The sequence below is a fragment of the Daphnia pulicaria genome, chromosome 7 (assembly GCF_021234035.1).
Source record: "Daphnia pulicaria isolate SC F1-1A chromosome 7, SC_F0-13Bv2, whole genome shotgun sequence".
NCBI classification, from domain to species: Eukaryota; Metazoa; Arthropoda; class Branchiopoda; order Diplostraca; family Daphniidae; genus Daphnia; species Daphnia pulicaria.
Genome location: NC_060919.1, coordinates 8949337 through 8970666, shown reverse-complemented (window position 1 = coordinate 8970666; position 21330 = coordinate 8949337). Strand labels below are relative to the sequence as shown.

General features: G+C 40.5%; 1 protein-coding gene across 1 annotated transcript; it reads right to left on the bottom strand.

The window, feature by feature from the left end:
* Positions 1 to 331: 331 nt before the first annotated feature.
* LOC124351094 (aladin-like) lies at positions 332 to 1325 on the bottom strand. Its single transcript, XM_046801859.1, has 6 exons — positions 1228 to 1325; positions 1029 to 1167; positions 895 to 968; positions 714 to 836; positions 571 to 655; positions 332 to 496 (listed from the first exon to the last, which is right to left on the bottom strand). Exons 2-6 carry the CDS (start codon positions 1122 to 1124, stop codon positions 431 to 433), a joined length of 444 nt encoding a protein of 147 aa, XP_046657815.1. The 5' UTR covers positions 1125 to 1167; positions 1228 to 1325; the 3' UTR covers positions 332 to 430.
* Between the last annotated feature and the right edge of the window lie 20005 nt (positions 1326 to 21330).

Genomic DNA, 21330 nt, shown 5'->3' with positions numbered 1-21330 from the left:
CTTTTTTTACAAAAATTTAATCTTTCAGAATTTGGGAAACCAGAGCATGGTCAGTCGAGATCTGGTATGTGATGGACTTCACTATCACAGCAACCGCTTTTAATGTTAATTATATTTTTATGATATTACAGATGAAGCAATAAAAGGCCAATCAACTATCATGGTTACTGTAGCTGGAATAGTAAGATATGAAAAAAAGCCTGCACAGCCATTTCGTCAAGATTTCCTCATAACAGCACAAGAGAGTAAATGGAAAGTTGTTTGTGATTGCCTTCGCTTCCAGAAAGTTCTTTCCTAAATACTTACAATACAGTAATATTTTGACTAAACATTTATGTTTTGTTATTTATTTGAGATAGCATGTACTAGTAAATTATCATGGATTCACGAAAGGTTTGCCGATAAAAATATGGGAAAATTATGGTTGAATTTAGGTCTCAAGTTGTTGAGGAAGAAAATAGAAAGGCACATGTTGAATTCGACCGGAGGACCAACCCTGCAAATAGGAACGTAAACAAAAAGTTAACTCGAGTGTTTTTTAAATTAAGAGTTGCAAAAACATAATATTACCACAGTTAGAAGGAATCTGTTTTCAAAATCAGGTTTAAATTGAATCGTAGTTGCCACTTCATCAAGTTCTCCTTTCATCACGCCACTGAAATAAAATTAAGTGTTGAAATACGAATAATATTTTTGTAAGTAATTATTAATACCATGGAAACAAACTCAAAGTTGGCGAATATAAGGTGCGGAATAGGGCCACATAATCTGTAGTTCGAAAAATGACAACTAATCTTTCTCCTCGGGAATCCCACACTTGTACCAGACCACCAAATCTGCATTGAAGCTATCGGTAGTGTGAATGCTAAGTTGTATTAGTATATAAAGCCATACCTCTCAGTTTCTTCTGTTAAAGACTGAGTTTCTGTGAAGTCAGCTACCACAGTCGAGGCTTTTGTTGAGGAGCTCTGAAAGAATAACATTTGGAATGACATATAATATTAACATAACAGTTCAGTAGTTCCTACCTTACCCACACAATCAAGTATGAGGTGGACGGAATCTGCAAAAATTGCTTTCGTTCCACACGGGCTCCATGCCGCTGCCTGAATATGACCGTCCATCACATACCAGATCTCGACTGACCATGCTCTGGTTTCCCAAATTCTGAAAGATTAAATTTTTGTAAAAAAAGCTTGAGTGTGTTTTCAAATAGACAGTACTTACTTGAATACGTTTCCTGGTGTGCCCGCAAATACACAACACTGAACTTGGAAGCAGCCGACAAGTTTAGTCAAAAGTCCATCGTCCACAACACTCCGCACAGCTTAGGCTTTTTCTTGGGAAATTCCCCAAGAAAGCTGGGTATCAGGAAAAGGCCTCAGTTGTCACCGTTTTCACATTTGTCTTCAAGCATAGCCTACTGTATTTAGGAAGCCGAAAGGTTTGGCCTTTTTCTTGAAGCAAATTTGCCTTCCCTTCCTCCAATGTTACCCAGCCTTCAAGTGGACCCACGGGAGCCGTTGTATCGCCTAGTGGCGATACATAAAAACTTAACTTTTCTATCGATATGATTTCGTTCGGGAATAGAAATGGATTGTGGTGTTGATAAATTAAATGAATTCTTAGAAATTGTTTAGAATGGCACAGAGGATCAGCGTTTGCCTTCTATCTGGTAGATCCGTGTTCAATCCCTATCACAGTCTTAATTTCTATTTCGAAATTAAGAATGTCAATATACTTTTACTGATAAAACAAGTTTTGTTTTCTTTCTTCGGTCCTCTTTTTGCGATTACCGCAACGTAGATTAACTTATTGTACGGTAGGAAAACGGTGTTGTTTTCATTTTCGCAAACCATTTAGCACGTGTTAAATGGCTGCGAATGAACATATTCCATAACCAACAGCATGCAGTATGCCGTCCCCGGGACGGCATAAACACGGGACGGCGTCCCGTGTAGCTTCGTCATTAAAAGCCCTTACGGCAAAATATTAATGGGGCGTTCATAAATTACCGCTCATAAATTCGGGTGATTCCCCGAACCCGAACTCAACCCATACCCCCGGCAGCCCCCGGCATAATTTTGAACACCAGGTGGCTCCCGTGGGTCCACTTGGAGGATGGGAAATTGGAGGAAAGGTGAGCAAAATGTGCTTCAATTTTCAACACGGCGGGGATGCCAAACCTTTCGGCTTCCTATATAGAGTAGGCTATGCTTCAAGCATAGCTATAGCATCGACTACTTTATATAAGGACGGGACTCTTCGGCATTTCCTATGTCGGCCGTGTAAAAATTTTTTCGGGCGAATCGGAATCAGAATTAAAAAATAATTATTTAATTACCTAATGTTCCTATCCCTAAAATTTATCTTTATGGAGATATTTCAATTTTCTTTACTGAAAATTTGAAATAGTGGGAAACACCGGTGCCATCTAGGAACCAAACCTCATAAGCTCTTGTAAGTTTACAAGCAGATACCCATTGCGTGCAAGAGAGACCACTCTCTTATCTCTATTCCTCTGACATAGCTGCCTAACTCTTTTTTACCTTCTAGGTTATATTGGCAAGAGCTTAGGGTGCTTTGTTGCTAGAGGGCACCGGTGTTTCCCAGTTTTACCATGGACTACTTAAGCTAGAGGACGGGTCACTTCGTCAATTCCTATGTCGGCTACCATTTTTTTTTGTTACTGAAATCAATAGAGCTTTAGAAATGAGCTATAGTTTATTAAATTATCCCTATGCGGCAAATATTTAATTTTGATGATATTCTAATTAGAAATTGACGGAGGTGCTCGTTAGTTGTCGCCGCCTAGCGGTGATTGTTGGTTTACCACTCTATGATTCTCTGGTTTTGCTTTGGTTTGGTTTGATTAGGTGCGTCTGCTATCTGTGATTCTCTGGTGATTCTCTGGATTCTGTTTGTTTCTAAAAACCATAGTTTAGAATTCTTAGCGCTAGGTGGAGACAACCAACGAGCACCTCTCCCGTTCCCCTCAAAATTTAAGCGCAAATATCTTTTTTTAAATATCTTCACAAGAAAGGAGCTTTGGAGACTTAGAATAGCTTTTTAAATCTCTATCGATTGACCCTTCTTAAAAAAATATGATTAAAAATTCACCCGACAAGCTATAACACGGCGGGATAGGACGAGGGTCCCGTCCTCTAGCTTAAGTAGTCCATGGTTTTACCCTTACTGCTGAAAGTAAAATTAAAATATCTTATTGATTAGTTAATTTTACTTAGATTTATCTACATAGTTATAATCAGCGAAAAAAACTGAATATGTTTTATATTTTTTGTTAATTTTTTAATGAAAATAGCCCACCCGACTAGCTTTAACACGGCGAGATAGGCGAAGAGTCCCGTCCTTATATAAAGTAGTCCATGGCTATAGCCATGGCCTACTGAACCCTAGGCCGGTGGTCGAGCTATACCCCTGTAGTGTAGCTTTTTCAACCCATCCCCTTCCGTTCAACCTTCCTGGGAGGTGGCGCATCTAGCGCTCAGATCGCCAACTACGTTATTTTTCGAGTAAACATGACTGCTGTCATGGCCTATTGAACCGTCATGGCGCCACCTAATCCCCTAATACCACCTAATAGAGTTGGCTAACGTCCGAAGTTGCCAATTGTGAAAAATCGATTGGACACGAAATAGTAAAATTTCTTACATGGCGGCTTACGGAGTTTGGCCCATTTCAGTTTTAGTTTTTAATTTTCTCATTTAAGTCGTCTTCAGTTGCTATTCTTAATTAGATAACTACATTCCTTAGTTATCAGGTAATCTTTTAAGATTTATTTCCCCTCGATAATCATTATAGTTTATTTATTATGAATTTTTAAGTAAAAGGCATTTGGTTTTCAAGGACAATATCCTGCCCCGAGGAAAGAGAACCCCGCGCCACCCCTTTGTCCCCTCTTAGTTTCTTCCTTCGTCTCTTCTTTCCATTCTTCCCTTGGGGCAGGAAATGGCTATATTTTTTCGTAAACACGGTAGGGACGTTTACTTAAAAATTCATAATAAATAAACTACAATGACTATTGAGGGGAAATAAATCTTAAAAGATTACCTGATAACTAAGGAATGTAGTTATCTAATTAAGAATAGCAACTGAAGACGACTTAAATAAACGGGGAAAATTAAAAACTAAAGCTAAAACGGGCCAAACTCCGTAAGCCGCCATGTAAGAAATTTTACTATTTCGTGTCCAATCGATTTTTCACAATTGGCAACTTCGGACATTAGCCAACTCTATCCTGTATCTCGCCACGGCTTTCCTTTAGGGAGGGACAATGTCGATCACCAGATTGATGATTACCTTTGCAATTCACACATTTCCATACCTTACTAGAGCAGTCGGCTCTTCCCTAGCAAGACAGGTTTTCTAATATGAAAACGAAAAAAGATGGATACAGGGTTGTAGATCTCATTACGCTGGTCATTTTTAACATATGGTTTAGGGTGTGCAAATGAGCGGAAGTGCCCGTAAAACGCGTTCAAAGTTTTGAGTTTTACGGAGCTGACGCGCTGCCCAAGCCGGCCTACAGAAGGGTCGAGCGGAGGGGACTGCGCGCACCCTTGGGAGAGGGGTGAATGAAAGGTGGGTTTACCTGGGCCATACTATACGGGCCCATGTTTCCCCCTTGGCCACCATATCATCGGTGGTCTAATGGTCATAAGCCCGGGCTATAATGCCAACATTCCAAGGTTCGAATCTCGGACAAGTCGAAACAAAAGTTTGAAATTTTGTAGAAACATGAAATTTTATAAAGACAACTGCACCAGTCACATTAGTCAATGTCTTAGTTAATCGGTGGCTAGCACCCATACGGTTCATGCATTCCCTTAAACCACACATGTCAACGGCAGTCTAATGGTCAGCAATCCTACAATGCTAAAGGACCGAGGTTCGAATCTCGGTCAAGTCAGTTGGAGAAAAATAAAAAACTTAAAAACTCGCTTAAAAAGCTTTCGGAGTTATTGGAAGATCTGTGGTCGAACTTTTAAAAAATGTTAGATTCCACTCATTTTTGAAGCTCTTCGTCATTTCTATCTTCTTCAATTGTCCTCTCCAAAGTCATCACGATATTTCCGCGGTCGTGAAGAGTTACCATGATGCACCATGCAGATGAGTTACCATGACACCGGAGTTAATGGAAGTGGAAGATCTTCCACTAACTCCGGAAGATTTTCAAGTTAAATTTTTCAAAAATTGAACTTTCTTTTCCTAACCAACCTGACTAAGAGTCAATTGCTTTCTGAAAAAGACTTGTTGATCGTCAAAGCGCGATAAATTGTTTGAGCGTGTGAGTCATCAAAGTTGCAACAAACACAGATCAATACTCCGGTAATAGAGTCTGCCTGTGCTATCCAAGCTCAAAAATCCGACCAGAATAAGCCAGATAGAAGACCGGGTTCGCAATCATCAGCATGTGGCACATCATATTGCGTTCTAGCAAGTCAAAGACAATCAGCATCTAATTCTTCGTCGGAAAGTCACATTTTGTGCAGTGATTGTGGAAGGCAACATAAATAAGATCAATGCCGTGTGGCAAGCGTTAAGTGTTTTCGTTGCGGTATGATGGGCCACTACGCAAACCATTGTCAAAATTCAAGAAACGCACGCCATGTGGCACCTCAGAACAATGCGTCGCCAAACCAAGAAGAACTCAACCTCATTGTACGGATTGATTCACTGCATTCCACGGTTAATCCTGAACAGCCACCTATAGTGCAAGAGTTCATGTCTTCAATAGTCTTGGTAAATTACCTGTTGAATACGACATTAAGTTATTGTCAGGAGCTAACAAAGTTGACCCAGTTATCTGTGCAGCAGGTCGGCTTCCATTTAAGTTGGAAGAACGAGTCTTCAAGAAACTTGAAGAATGGTAACTGAAGGCATAAAAACACCGGTTCAAGAGCCCACAGAATGGTTAAGCAGAATGATTGTTGTTGGATAACCGGATTGCGATGTCAGGATCTGTTTGGACCCGTCGGAGCTCAACAAAGCAATACAACGACTGCATTTTTTGGTCCCCACTATTAGACGGCTGTTCAGAAAACTAAGTAAAGTTCACTATTTTTTAAGCCTGGATGCTGCTTCTGGTTTCCACCAAATTCCGTTAACTAATGAAGCATCTTATTTTTGCACCATGGCAACACCAAAAGGTCGTTACATGTACCTCAGGCTGCCGTTTGGATTGAAATCCGCCACTGAAAATTATCAAAAAATATGTCCGACTTCTTTGGAGATTTGCCCGGCGTGTTTATATACTTTGACGACTTCCTAGTGACGGGTGAAAACAAAGAAGAACTTCAAATTAATCTACGATCGGTTCTGGTTCTACACAACTTAAAGCTACAACTAAAGAAGTGTCTTTTCCTTCTGAAGGAGTTTCCATGGCTGGGCCATGTTATTGGCCAAGGAACGCTGAAACCAGATCCGTGCAAAATAGATTCCATCGTGGACATGCCCGATCCTTTCAGGCCGGCAGATCTCATCAGGCTGTTGGGCATGGTGACTTATCTTGACAAGTTTTACAAAGACCTGCCCGGCTTAAAAAGACCTTTACGAGATCTTCTAAAGGTGGATGCTGCGTGGGTTTAATATGATCCTCGATAGCATACTCGTCCACGTCCCGCAACATCACACAGAAGCGGAAATCTCAAATCGAGAAAGAACTGCTAGCTTTCCAGTTCGGCTTAATGAGATTTCGTCAGTACGTGTATGGCCAGTTGGTGATTGTTGAAACAGATCATAAGCTGTTAGAGGGCCTATTAGACAAACCCATAGCGCCATGCTCTCTGAGAATTCAAAGAATGCGTCTCCAGTTGCAGCGTTTTGATTTAAAGTTTGTTTACAAGACAGGAAAGGACTTATTTATAGCGGATAAGCTGAACCGGGCTCCGTCACCTCGTATTTTTTAAGACGACACTATACAGTTGTGAAGAGAAAGTGCATGCAATGCTGGATTACGTCATTTCTCATCCTACAACTTGAGAAAAATTTCCAGCAGCAACATGCGGCTGACCCTACACGGATGTTAGTTAAAGAAGTTCTTGTTCGTGGTTGGCCGGAGCGCAAAACACAGTTTCCAGTAGCAGCAAAGCCGTTTTGGGTGGTTTGGCACAACTTGGCTGAAACAGATGACCTGTTAATCAACGGGTAATACCTTAGTAGTTCCACTGTCCCTACGACAGGAGGTCCTGAAAGGGATACACGAAGGACATTTTGGGGAAGTCAAGTGCGTATTACGCACCAGATCTTCTCTGTATTGGCCAGGATGTGACGAGCATATACGAAACATGGTGGCAAGCTGCTCAACGTGCCGTGAACACCTTCATACAAATCCAGCTCAACCACGTCTTTCAGTAAAATTACCAATTCATGCTTTTCAGTTAGTGTGAGCTGATTTTTTTCTCTTCAATGGAGTCAACTATATCTTAGTTGTAGACGCCTAAAGCAAGTGTCCGGCTGCTCTTCCCTTTCGCTCTCTGTCTTGCGCCGCCAGCATTGCGGAAATTGAAAGAATTTTCAGTGATATTGGATATCCAAAAGAGGTGATGTCAGACAATGGATCACAGTTTGATTGTGCGGAGTTTTGAGCCTATACTGTGGCACTCGTAAACTCCTTTCCATCTCGTCCAGCCCGTGTTATCCATAATCAAATGGCCAGGTGGAACGCCAGACCATTCTTAAAATGTTCAGTGACGGTCGGTAACTATGGGAGTCGTTGGCTGCTTCCGTTCAACACCTGTGTCATCTGACCTTCCGTCTCTGGCAGTTCTTCACCAGGGTCAGAATCTTTACGGGGTTCTTCCGTTTTTGCCTGATCGACTCGTTCCCCAATTAAAATCAGCACCCCTTGTCCATGAACAACTTCAGAAGCCCCAGGCAAAGGCGACATTTCATCATAGGGGGCCGACCGGACATTCGCGGATCACCCCTGTTGGTGGGACAGAGGGTTCGAGTGCTAGTGTATGTCACGTGGCCACCAGGGTAGATACTGTCAGTATGAAAGTAACCGGAGTCGTACGTGGTCGCCCTGTCTTATAGTCGGGTTTTTCTCCGAACTCTTCGAGATATCAATGTTGACAATTCCTCAACCGCCGGGTTTTGATTTCGTCTGCTTAGCAACTTCCGTGATAATCTGATCACCACTCGTCCGCATGGTGTAGCACCATAAGTCGCTGCTGTTCCGGCATCCCCGAATTCTGCATTACGAGGAGGAATTATGGAAAGGCTTCCGTCTCCTCGTGCTCCCGAGAAGTGTACACCATAACGTCATTCTGTTGAGTCTCCAGCCGTGATCATGAGCGGTCCAGCTCCTACGGTAGCCAGCTCACTAAATCAGCCAGCTCCTGTTTCGTCTATCACTGTTCGTGGTTTCACTCGCTCTGGCCGTCACTATCTCAACCCTAAACTCCTAACTTTTAAGGCTACCCCTAGTGTGAAACCACAATTACTAAAAAAAATTGTGTTTTATTTTGTTTTGGTTTATTCATGTGTTTTCATATTTCATGTGGGTTTATTCATGTTGCTACATGCCCGTCATTTTCCTATGTCCGTCAATTTGTTTGGTCTCTGGGTAGAGGGGAGATGTAAAAGATCGGGTCGCCAGAGTGGCTTGGCTATAAAATAGAGTTGTAGCAGACAATACAAGGCAGTTACTCAGATTCACAGACCCACTTGTCTTCATAACACCCCATCTTGGCGTTAGACTAGCGGGAAATCTCATCAAGGAATCTGATCTCCATTTTTTTAAATTTATTCGTCGGAATATGCTCTCACGGGGTCTCACACAATCACGACACGACACGAACACATAGAAAAGAAAAAAAGGCACTGGACATTGGCGACAATCAAAGACCGTCCACAAATAGACAAACAATTTCTTCTCTTCTTCTTCCGGTGCTCTGCCTGTTATTCTATTTTTCCTGGACACGTTCACCACCTGACGCCGCAAATCAAATTTACTTGGTAAAAAATCAATTCGTTTGTTTTTTATTCTCTTAAAATAGTCACTGACACGTAAGACACTAACACAAACACAAGTACGGACGTGTAGTGAGTGCAAGTGTGTTAGGGGAAAAAAGTTAATTTCTTTATTGAAATATCAAAAGTGTCATTCACATTACAAATTGGGTCATTGTACGGGTATGTTTTTACGCTTGTTGTTCATATTATTCGATAATTGACCCACAACTATCAGAATTAGTCACAAAATCACACAAGGTTTATTTTTGATAAATTTGTTCAATTAACTGTTTTATAACTTTTCTTCACTGCTTTGTTCAGGAAAATCCTGATGGACCTTTCAATCGCATAGCTGCCGGTTGTTACCATAAAATAGCAGCCCGTTATCGTCATTTAGCAGAAGACACCGTTTTTGGAACTTTGTTTTAACCTCTTGCTTCCGAATATCAAGACTTCTGCGGATCAGCTGCATTGAAACACTTCACTGTATTTTCGTGAATGGAATAGATTCTTTTTTATTTTTGCTATTGCTGGTGCCCCATTCCTACCGCCTCATGCAACTTTACAGGTTAGTTCTCCAGCAGTTGTAAAAAAATAGCCTGCACATTACAAAATTGATTTGTTATCGCAGGATTTGGTGCCAAAGTATTTTACAAGTAAAGGCGCTACTGGAAGAGTACTACTCGTTTGGCTGATAACCCTGATCGCATTACATTACTCAGAAGTAAGATTCAAATTCTTACTAGTAGCGAAGATAATGAATCTTTTCTGGACGAAGACGAAAAGAGTTCTCTAGTGATTATTCTTTCATTTCTAATAATCATTGTGTTTTACCCTTTCTAGCTATCTTTTCGAGATCTTTCTCTACTACAAGGACCTATTGTGAACTGCATCCCATACTACTCAAACTTACTTCGCTGAAGTTCCAAAATACTAAAAATCTCCAAGCAATGAAGGTTATGTATATTTGTTATCCTTAAAATGCTCGTGTAATCCATCACTCTTCTTCTATCCCTGTACTCTCTCCATCCCTGTACTCTACTCTATCAATAGCTCCGCATGGGGCATTTTGCATCAATTGCTCTAGACAATCCACCACTCTACTTCCATTCCTGTTTTCTACTCTCTCAATAGCTCCGCATGGGGCATTTTGCATCAGCCCTCCAAAAAAATTTCAAATTTTTTTTTTTTAACTAATTCTTTTCATATCTACTTCATCTAAATCTAATAATTTTCCTAATTTTTTATTTTACTTTATTTTATTTCATGTTTGGAATATGGAATGGCGACGACAACTACGACGTGGAGCATCTTCACGAAAGTGATCCTGCGACCCGACGTGACATTCATGTGGAAGTCGACAGTCGTCTACATGTCGTAATAACAATGCCAGAAGAGTTTTTTGTTTTGTTTTTTGTTTTTTTCCCGACATTCGTTCATATTTGTTTTGTTTCTATTCGCTCAGTTTGATTACTTTCCGATGTCTTGTTTCATTTTTCGAGTCTTCTTTATTTTTACGTTTAGATGCTGTTGAAAGTGGTGTTAGGAATCGCACGGGCTGTTAAGACGAAGGATCGTAAGAATGAGGAGGAGGAGGGTCAAACGATTTAAACCGAAATCTTTAGGGCCTTTGTTGTTCAGGATGGTATGGGGCTCGGAATGGCCCATCACCGAAAGGAGCTGGTAGGATCATATCCATTAAATTCTGCGGATGGGAATTCTTGAAACGTGGGGAGAGATTTGGTCAATGGGTCCATTCAAGCGAGGTGGAGCCAAATTAGACTGAAGGGGTTGAACAAATCGCATTGTGGCAAAAGATGCAGGTCTTGGGGCATTCGCTAAATTTGGACCAGGAGGAGGACGCTGATGTCGAGCTTGAAACGCAAAACGAGGAGGTGTGTTGTCAGAATGTGAGAAGTTTAACCTAAGCTCAGTTAAAGGAGTTACTCGAGTAGCGCAACAACTCTGCACTGTCACTGAACCTTGATAGTGGGGATTGATGAACAGTCGATTGATACTATTGTTTCTATCATATTCCATGAATTGGGTATGATTGACTAAGTGGTGATCTTTAATGGGGAATCTTTGAAATCTTTGTGCTGGGAAGCCATGGTGAAAATCTTGAACGAATAATGGCTCACATTCAATCTGTATTGAATGTCTTGAAAACCCACTGCGAGCTCCATGTAGTCCATAATTGATGGAGCTCTTCATATCAGAGGTCTATTTGGACCATCAAAATATGGTCTTTGATGATGAAATCCAGAAGACTCCATCCTGGAAGGAGGTGCATTATGCATCTGAACAGGGATAGGGAAATTTGGTTGGCGTTTGAAGTTGAAATTTTTGAAGGAACTGGCAGGCTGTTAGTAGTGCGGTTACCCCCCGTGGAGATAGGTTGTCATTTGTGCTGATTGAGATTCTATGTCTCATTGTACTATCTTTTCATTGTGTCATCGTTCTGGTCATTTGTTAAAATGAGTGTGGTTACTGATACTTTTTTTCTGTAATACAGCCGTATCAGACATGGACGCTGGGAAAGCTGAGCCGTCCCATTTTTCAAAGGCAGAATTGAAACCGAAAAGGAATATAAAGGAAAGAGTAACCAATTTTTCTCTGACGATTCGAAAAAAAGTCATCCCGTCTCGTTTTATTTTTAGAATTTTATTTTATTCGATAGGCCATGAAAAAGTGTAGAGAGAAAAATTCTCCTTTTTTTACTATAAATTTAACACAATATGGCAAACAAGGGCTTGTGTGTGTCCCTAACCTTTTCCCGTATCAATGATGTTTCTAGTATACTACGGTCTTTCCCCTGTGTTTTTTTTTTTTTTTTTTTTTAAATCTCTACGCTATTTGAGTTATTTGTCACGAACTGCTTGCATATAATCGAAACTCGAGAGCGGGTAAAACACAGCTTATTTTTCGAGCAAAACGGTTAGTACAACATACAAAGCTGGACTGAGGCTTGCCGTCCGCGTCAAACTCGAATGATTATTTTTCCGCCCACCTCGGGATCTTGCGCCTTTCTCCACCTTTTCTTCTTTCTTCTTTGTTGGTGTCTGGGTTTCCAAATGACTACTTGCGGACGCGCATCTGGTCCGCAACAGTTATTGGTTATAAAAATTGGAGATTTGGCACGTTTTTGTCACACGTCACAGTACGATCACAGATTTTGTTTTGACCATTTTTCAAAATTTCGTGGTGGGTAGGGGTGAATTTTTTTTAGAGGGAATACTAAAAACCAATTAAACTGTGACATTTCTCATCGGGCGACGATCACAATTAAAAGCGAAAGTAGGAAGCTTCTACATTATCTAGCCGTAGTTGGGTGTTGGATGCTGCTGCTGCTGCTGCTTCTGTTGGAACAGAAAGGAACAACAGGGCTAGAGGACGCGTTGAGGCCCTTGAGTTCCAGATTCTCTTTCGTCTGCTTTAGACTGGGCGGCTATATGACGGAAGAACTGGAGGGCGAACAGTCGACGTGCATTATGGCTTCACTGAGCCGCGGGGATGAAAATGAAAGAGAGAGAGAGTAGAAGAAGAAGAAGCCGGGGATTTTGTCTTTGACGGGTTCCAGACGTCAACAATTTCAGGAGCTGTTTCTCCTCTCCATGTTTTTTTTAGTGCTCTATCTCTTAATCTGCATCCTCCTCTTATTCTCTCGCACATTTTCTTCTCCCGTTTTTTCTGCTGGAACATCAATTACACTCCGACAAAAACAACCAAACACAACAAAACAAAAAAAAATTCATGGTATGGAGCGAAAAATCAAACATACTCCAGCAGGAGCTCTGTTGGAAAAACCAAACGAACAACTGGTTGCAGAAACTCTTAACTGTTACCTAAACCAAAAGAAAAAAGCAGACGTTCTCACCTCAACCACTAGTCGTTAGAATGATCTTCTTGCTTTATGTTTTCTCTCTGTGTACGTTCTCCAAAAATTCGCCCAAACTACAGGTTGTATTTTTGTACAAGCATAATTTACCCTTCCTCAGTGGAATAGACTATTTTTTCTGTGTGAATCTCAGGTAAATTTTTGTATTGAAAACAAAATAATATATCTATTCATTGACTGAAACATGACAAATTGACGTCTTCTAATATATAATTTACAACAGGTTATGGGCCCATTGTCGCAAATTATATTAGACTACTGAAAATGGCTTTTCCAATAAAAGTGGCTCACGTGGTCAAGTTTGATGGATCCAACCCACCACTCTGGAGGTGACTTGACGTGGCTTTAGAAGAACACAATATGCAATCTGACACTGATGGAACACTGCATTGCCCACCTGAGGCAAATGTTTATATTCTGGACCTTTAAGTCTCCACCAAACCTTTAAGTATACATCGACAAAACTGGTTAACTCACTTTAAGCTTACTTGACCCACCCTCGTGAAAATTTTAAAGTCACATTGAACCTTCATATTTTATTTGTCTCGATTGTGCATTTACTTAAAACTTTTTTCGACTCAGCCTGGAAATTTTAAAATAAAAACAAACTAACAGTTTTTTACTTGTGTCACAGATAAGACAAGTAATAGAACAAGTTCCACCTATCAAAAGAGGCCCAGCCACTCCAAAATATAATAAAATATAAATGGGATAATGTACTTGTGTATATTGTTGATAATACCAGTGATACAAAAACATTTGAGACACACATACAAAACACAGAGCACATACACCGTTACCTCACTCCACGAAAACATAGACAAGAAGAAGGAAAAAGAAAGCCCCCCCTTTTCTAAGATGACTCCCTACCCATGCGTTGCCAGACTCAAAGAAAAGCCTGGGGTTCGTTAAGTGAACGACTTGGAAACCACCCAATCAACGTTGCCAAATGTCACGTGACAATGTTTCTTAGCCAATACAGAGGAGAGTTTTCTAGCAATAAACGGTGGACCTTTTTCTCTCTTTCTTTTTTGACGAGATAGAATTGATACGAACTATAGTTTTTGATTAGGCGATATGGCAGTGCTGTATCCAACAAATCGAATACAAATTTCTTTTCGTCACACTCGTTTAGCTGCCGAAAATGGCGAACGTCAATGTGTTAGAAAAATATCCCAAATGCGTATTTTTTTAATATCGATTGACTGGGAGGAAATTTCTTATCCAAAATAATAAGGATGTGCAACACAGAATTCAATCAGGTAAAAATTGTGTGAATCTAATTTGTCGTAATTCATTCAGTTTATTTCGGAATTTTGTATGCAGAGCCAACATTCATGCAAAATTTTGCGAAAAGTTTGAGAAGTAAAATAGAAGCCAGAGATCCTGCCTTTTTTAAATATGAGACTGTTAATTTACTAATTGAATCGATTGTTTTTATTTATTTTGCCAATGTATTTTCTTGTAATAAAAGTTCTAATCCTAGCAGTTGCAGGAGGTGGGATCACAGCAGTTTCATCGAGCTCCATTTCGTCAACTCTATCAAAATCTTGTGATGTCTCTGCTTCTCATTCAGCAATATTGTCGGTTTCAAAACCAGTTGTGGCCATCCAGTCCACTATAATACCAAACGCACAGAGCAATCTGTTGAACACACGAAAGATGGTATATTCAACTCTCTTTTTCTGTTTGGACTTTATGCTGAATGATTTTATTAATTGATTTGTTTCGTTATAGGTTTATCACAGTCTACCAAGCCACAGTCCATCAATGCTGGCGTTCAACGCTGGATATTTGCAGAAGTTTAAGCTTTATTGGACGTTTATTCACAATTCCAGCAACGATTTAACAAAACAAACGAGCGTGCGTCAACATTATGGCAAGAGGTATAAGCTTTCGAAAGTTATTTAATAATTGCTATTTCATAATGCCACTATCAATTGTTATATTAGTTAAATGCATATGTCTTCATGTAAGTTAAGCTCATAGTATTTCTTAAAAGTGACACTCAATTAATTTAATTGCAGATTACTGTTGAGTTGATGAGGCGTGGAATTCAAACAACTGCAGAAGTGCAGATCGGTGCAGCGGGAAATTTGTATCCATGAATAAGAAGTTCAATGAAATCAATGACCTCATTCCTGAAGCCAACAAGGAAAAACGCGTCCAGTGGCCTTTTTTTCGCGAATGAACCAAGTCTTAGGGCTGGAAGATTCGTCTACTCTTGTTCTTGAACACGTTCATGGAGTTGGAGCTGCAACCTCGAAAAACAGATCTAGGGATTCAACTCCTTCACCTACCGTCCGTCATCGGAAAATAGCCAAGAAACTCGCGTGAGTAGAAAAAAAGGAAAAATCACGAATTCGCGGAATCAATCTCTCGTCTTACATATTTAAAAATGGATATGGCTGCAATGGACAAAGAGTTTCTAGCTGAGATAAAAGCAAGCAACGAAACGAGTTGTGCTAAATCTAACGCTATTATTTCTGCAGCTAAAGCTATTGAAAAGGTTTCAGAGGCTTTCTTTGCCAAATATAGAAGATTCGATGAAGATAATAAAGTGGCCAAAGCTGTAAGTTCCATTTAATTATTTCTTTTATTTTTAACAATTTATAATTTTTCTAACGATGTTGCTTGAACCTCATGTTTTCGATTGAAGAAATCGACTAGACTGCCCTGCGAGAAAATGTTTCGTCCTTTCAAGAAAAAAATAAGTAATTCTTAGTTCAAGCAACGTTTTGAATCTCAAAGTTTTTTTTCTTGTTTTATTTAATAATTAGAATTTGACTGTAATTTAAGTTTCCTTTTTGAAATGCCTTTTGTCCTGTGATCTCATTAAACAAAATCATGTCTTCAAGAAAGAAATACAAACGATCATTTTGGTTAACAATTGTGTTGAAAATCAAGTTTATTTTAGACACTCTAAAAGATGAACTCTTCAGCGATGCGTTGTCGTTTTTCGACACCAGCTTCCGTCTCCCGTTCTTCATCGAACTCATAGTCTGGATCGACTTCATCATTATCGTCAACTTGCGTGGGCATCGTCTATCCACCCATCATGACGTAAACCAAAATTATGAAAACAACAACAAACCAAGATCATTCGATGAGCGTACTTAATTTTGAATATGTCTTAAAATTTAAGCCGTCGCCACTTCATCTTGAGTAAACCAAATGCCCTCTCCACAACCTGACAGTCACTTTTTACGGCATGGTTGTATGCTAATTGTGGTCTTCTAGATCTATATTGTTTCTAAACGGTACAAGAATATGTTCACGTAGAGGATAGGCTGTATCAGCGAGGATATGGTAATCTGTTTCGTCAAGCCTGACACCCAATGCTTGGGAAAGTCGATGATGATGATGATCGATGATCGATGATGACGATGATGTCGATGACTGTTTCTCAGAATTCTACCATCTCCCAAACTTCCGGGAAATCCCACTGCTGCATCGATGATTTCTAAATCACGCGTTGATACTATCTATAGCTTTTTTGTCGTTTTACACTTTCTGATGGTGTATGAAGGCAGCTGATTTAAGGGTTGGCGGATTTCAAATTCTAACGCATAAAGTGCCCCTATGGAAAATGGAAATAAAAAGAAAATTTCGACAAGACATTAAACTAACCGAGAGTATTTACAATCTCAAGTCTTCTAACCTTGGCCATCTTATGAATCGGTTCGCCATATTAAAGATTACTTTCATCGTCTTCATCACTACGTAGTGTACAGTTCCTTGATAAATGGCAAAACGTTTTGATAAAACACGATATGCTTCTCGATTCGCAAGGCACCAGACCACCATCATTAATTTGTCTGTGACAGAAAGGCTGTTATATACATAATCTTCTAGTATGAAGGGGCTCACTAATTCAACAAGTACCTAAAAACAAAATGTATTTCTATATAACGCCAACAATAGCCTAATTCTTTATCAAAACAGTTTTTTTTAATCAGTAAAAGAATTATGGCTTGGTAACAATTTGTTTTTTTACCCGAAAAGTAGGTTCAGTAAAGCGAAAGTCTCGTTTCAATTGTCGTTCGGGATAAGTTTCAAACCAAGTTTTGACATATGCCGAGTAATATACCGACCTATTTTCTTCGACTCGCATCAAAACAACACGATGGCGTTCTAAAAGCCGTCTGAGAATATCTCTTCGTATTCTTCTCACTATTTGTTCTATAAAGTTATTGTCGTCTTGGTCAGCCAGTTGAATAAACGCAAGAAATTGATTTAATAAAATTCCAATTTCTTCTATCATTTCCATTTTCTTCACTCTATTCTGATACTTCAAAAAAAAAACTTTGTTGTACACTGAGGGAAGGTGATTCTTTTTACTAATTCGCGGTAAAAAATAACAGCGTTGCAAATTACTTAAATTTCCTGTTGTTTTTATACTTTGTTTTCCCACTACCATTAGCATGGTCATGAGGAGGTGGTACCCCACCTTGTAGGAATTGGCCTTAAGGCCTCGCCACAGCTTTTTGAGGGGGTGTTTCAAAGTGAGATCCCCCGGGTTGGTCTAAGAGGTTAGAGGGGGAGGAGGGAAAGTGCGGCCCATTTCGAAGGTATTCGATGCCATTTACAACTGAGACATATGCTACAATTTGGCAGGGCTGCGCAATTTGCTGGGACACGGCAGCTTTTTTCAGGGGTATGGAGAGAAAGGTATGGGGGTCTCTCCATACCCCTGACTCTGTTAAACACACTTTCCATGCCATATCGAGAGTAGGCATGGTCGAGATTACTAAAGGCATCATCTTATTGGGTAAAATGTGGCGTCACGTGACTTTTGGCAACGTTTATTAGGAGTTTGACTGTGTGCACACTTAACGAACCCCTGGTCATGGCCTACTCTATGGTTAAGGCCTGTAGACTTGTATCCACTGCCATGAAGGTGAGAGGCGTGGCCAAATTCCCTAGCCCTGTCCCTGTGAGAGCCAATCAGGCGAAAAATGGAGGATACAACTTCGCCATCTGGCGTTCGAAAATCTAAACTCGTAAGAAAGTAAACAAAAACAGCTGGGGAATTTAAAAAATTAGCCAAAGACCCAAAGTAATAAATATTGAAAAATAAAAAAAAAAATTATGTAGGGTTATGACCAAGACATGTTTCCATAATAAGAATTATCAAATAAAAGTAATGTTTTCTTTCATTTCTAACCTGCCTAATGTAAAGAAATCTTGCCGTGTTGTTCACGGGTTAAACGGAAATACATAAGGCTGGGAACTGTGATTTAGGGGTTGGAAATGAAATAAAGGATTGTTACTTCATGTGTGTTTTTAGTCTTTATAGAATGGTCACACAAATTTGTGTAGTGCATGAGTGCGAAAATCCTACAAAAAAAAAAAAAAGGTGTTTCTTTTCACGAATTCCCCTCCAATAACACTTTACGTGCACGGTGGATTAGTGAAATTAGGAAGAACGAAGGATTTAAAAAAAGATTTTGCAGATGGGGATGAATTATTGAAAAACAAATTGTGTTTGTAGTGAACATTTTACTGGGCAAAGCTATCGGATGCACGGTAGTGCCTCGCTGCGCCTCAAAGCTGATGCAGCACCCGACAATTGGAAAAAAAACCGACGTATCATTCGCTCCGACAGTCAAATTGGAGACAATGCTCACGTTTGGCTCCCAGTAACTGTTACCGTAATGCTGATAAATCGAATATCCTTTGCTCCGGTACTTATTTTTTTGTGGCTGTAGAAGTAGAGCTTACGATGCACGGTCGGTCAACCTGCAGATTCAACACAGCAATCCGCGTTATTCCTTGTAGCGCGACCTTCCATGCGAGCGACCTTCTCACACTCAACCTGGGGCCGCAGAAAAACAGAATTCAAATCATTGCATGCAACACACAACGTAAAGAAAGTATTGAATTCAATACCTGATGACGTACGTCTTGCCCTGGTATTTCTTTACGCCAACGTCGAGAATGAGCAGGAATAAGGCCGATAAAACTGCACTTCCCGTACCTTCGTCTACCATGCATGCCTTTTCCTGTTCTGAGCGAACGTCTACCTCCTTAAAACAATTTTAATTAATTAAATTACAAACTATTAATAGAAGTTTAATGCATTCCTTACCATTTCCCCTCTTCTGTCTTTGCAGTGGAAAATACCAAAATTACAATCTCATGCAAACGCCGGCTACTCCCATATATTCAGCAAACTGCAACGTCCACACCCCATTTGCATCCAACCAACGATAGAGTTATCCTTTCTCCAGTCCGTCGGCTTCTTCCATCACCGACGAACGGAGCAGCAGTTCCGCCAAGAGCAAGTCCAGCACTGTGCAGAAGAATAAACTTTTCCGAAGACGAATCAGCGATCGGCGACTGCTTAGATGACTCAGGCATTGACAATCCGGATCAGTCAATGGACGTTTCGTTGTCGGTTGTTGCTCCAGCAACCATTTTAGTGATTGCAGCGGATGTTCCGACCGTTTCGGAGATTGCAGTGGATGCTCCGACCATTATTCTAGTTATTGAAGCGCATACTCCCACCCTTCCGACGATTGAGGAGCATACCATTAGGGCGATTGAGGAGCATACCGCGACCATTGCGACAACGGGTGCGCCTAACATCCCTGAGATTGCAGCGGATGCTCCGTCTAATCCGGCTGTAGCAAATCGTGGACGTCAAAATGCAGGGCTAGTTCAAACCCGAATAACACGACGGCGTAACTCTTGCGACGACTGGGTGGATATCTCCAGTTGGCAAACGAACGAGGCAGCTGGCCCTGCGGTTGAAAAAAACTCTATCCTATATGAATTCAGATAAACAAAAAAAATTAAGACATGCAAATTTTACTGCAATTGCTAAGAAGAGAGAATAACAAATCAATGAAACTAAAACAGAAAATTACGAACTTGAAAACGTGAGGGATTGCGTTCCCCTAAGAATAAGGAAACAGTTATCGCGAATGTTCGTAAGCGCGCACAACGGTGCGAAAGCTGAAATGTTCCTACTGGATTAAATTGAAAATTACGGAAAACTGCAAGGAGCACGCTGGACCGAAATAACTATTGCACATTGCATTATTTTGAATGCTCGTGCTCCTAGGGTTTACGAATTTCAGCGCAAGTTGGGAATCTTGCACCTACCATGCCGACAGACTCTTCAAGCCTACACTGAAAGATCTACTTTGGAAACCGGTGTGGGCTCGCTAGTGAAAAAACGTTTGAAGACTGAGGGCGAAAACCTATCCGACATTGAAAAAAATTGTTCCCTTGTTCTAGATGAAATGACGATTGGACCAGGTGAAGAGTATATCCCACAGTTGGACAAATTTGTCGGGAAAGTCGACATGGGGGGTATGATACATCCTAAAGATCAATATCAGCTAGCGAACAAGATGCTAGGGTATATTGTGGTGGGACTCAACGCGTACTTTAAAATACCGGTGGCCTATTTCCTCGTGAGTCATCTTACCGCGAAAGAACAGGAGGCTCTTACGCTTCAAGTGATTGACGATGTTGAAGACTGTGGTTTCAAAATCAATCGCTTGGTCACGACAATTTAGTCGTCAATACCAACATGTTCAAGAGGATGAATGGAGGTGTTCTGCACCCAGTTATGAGTACAGTGCGGCAGATCTACTACTAAAACCCTGGGTCTGTCGACCTCTATTCTGTAGCTTTGATTATGCAACGTCACAAAAAAACGTACCCAACCAGCTTCTCAAGTGGAATTTACATATACAGGGGAAAAGTGTGACGCGCGATTTTTCAGTTAGATTATTCGAGGAACAAACGGGAGAACTACTAACTGCTGTAAGGAGCTGGACATCGAAGCATGTAATGCCCAATAACATTGAAAACAGAAAGTAAAACCAGCAATGGACATGTTTCGTCCTGAAGTGACAGCAACCATCGAAATGCACGCCGCACTTAAAACAGAAGGATTCGTCGACGTCGAAAGCACGATGAAATTTATGAAACGACAGCACCGATGGATTAGCTTACATGACGTAAGCAGCGTAAAAGAGCATCAACGGTACCGATTACCGGACAAAATGCCGTACTACTCTTTGATGGACGAGTGACTACATTTTTTGGAATTCGACTTCAATCCCCGGTTACACGCATGGGACGAAGAAATTCAAAATCTAATCAAAACTATGCCTAACAATAGCAAAGCGGACAAAGACGCTATAAAGAAAACGAAAACGAAGTTTCTAACGCAAGAAACATACGAGGCCCTAACATATACTACTACGTCAACATCAGTAGCATGCATACGATATTTGCTAAAAGTATTAGGCTTCAAATTTTAACTTACAAGAAGATTCTCGAGTGACCCCATTGAGCAGTTGTTTGGGGCTATTCGTCAGTTGATGGAACTTTAAGGGTGACGCTACAGCTGTTTCGCAGGCTTTTGAAAAGATACTGCGGACGGGCATCACCTACAATTCAATATACGGCAAAACCACCTTGTCTCGCGAACC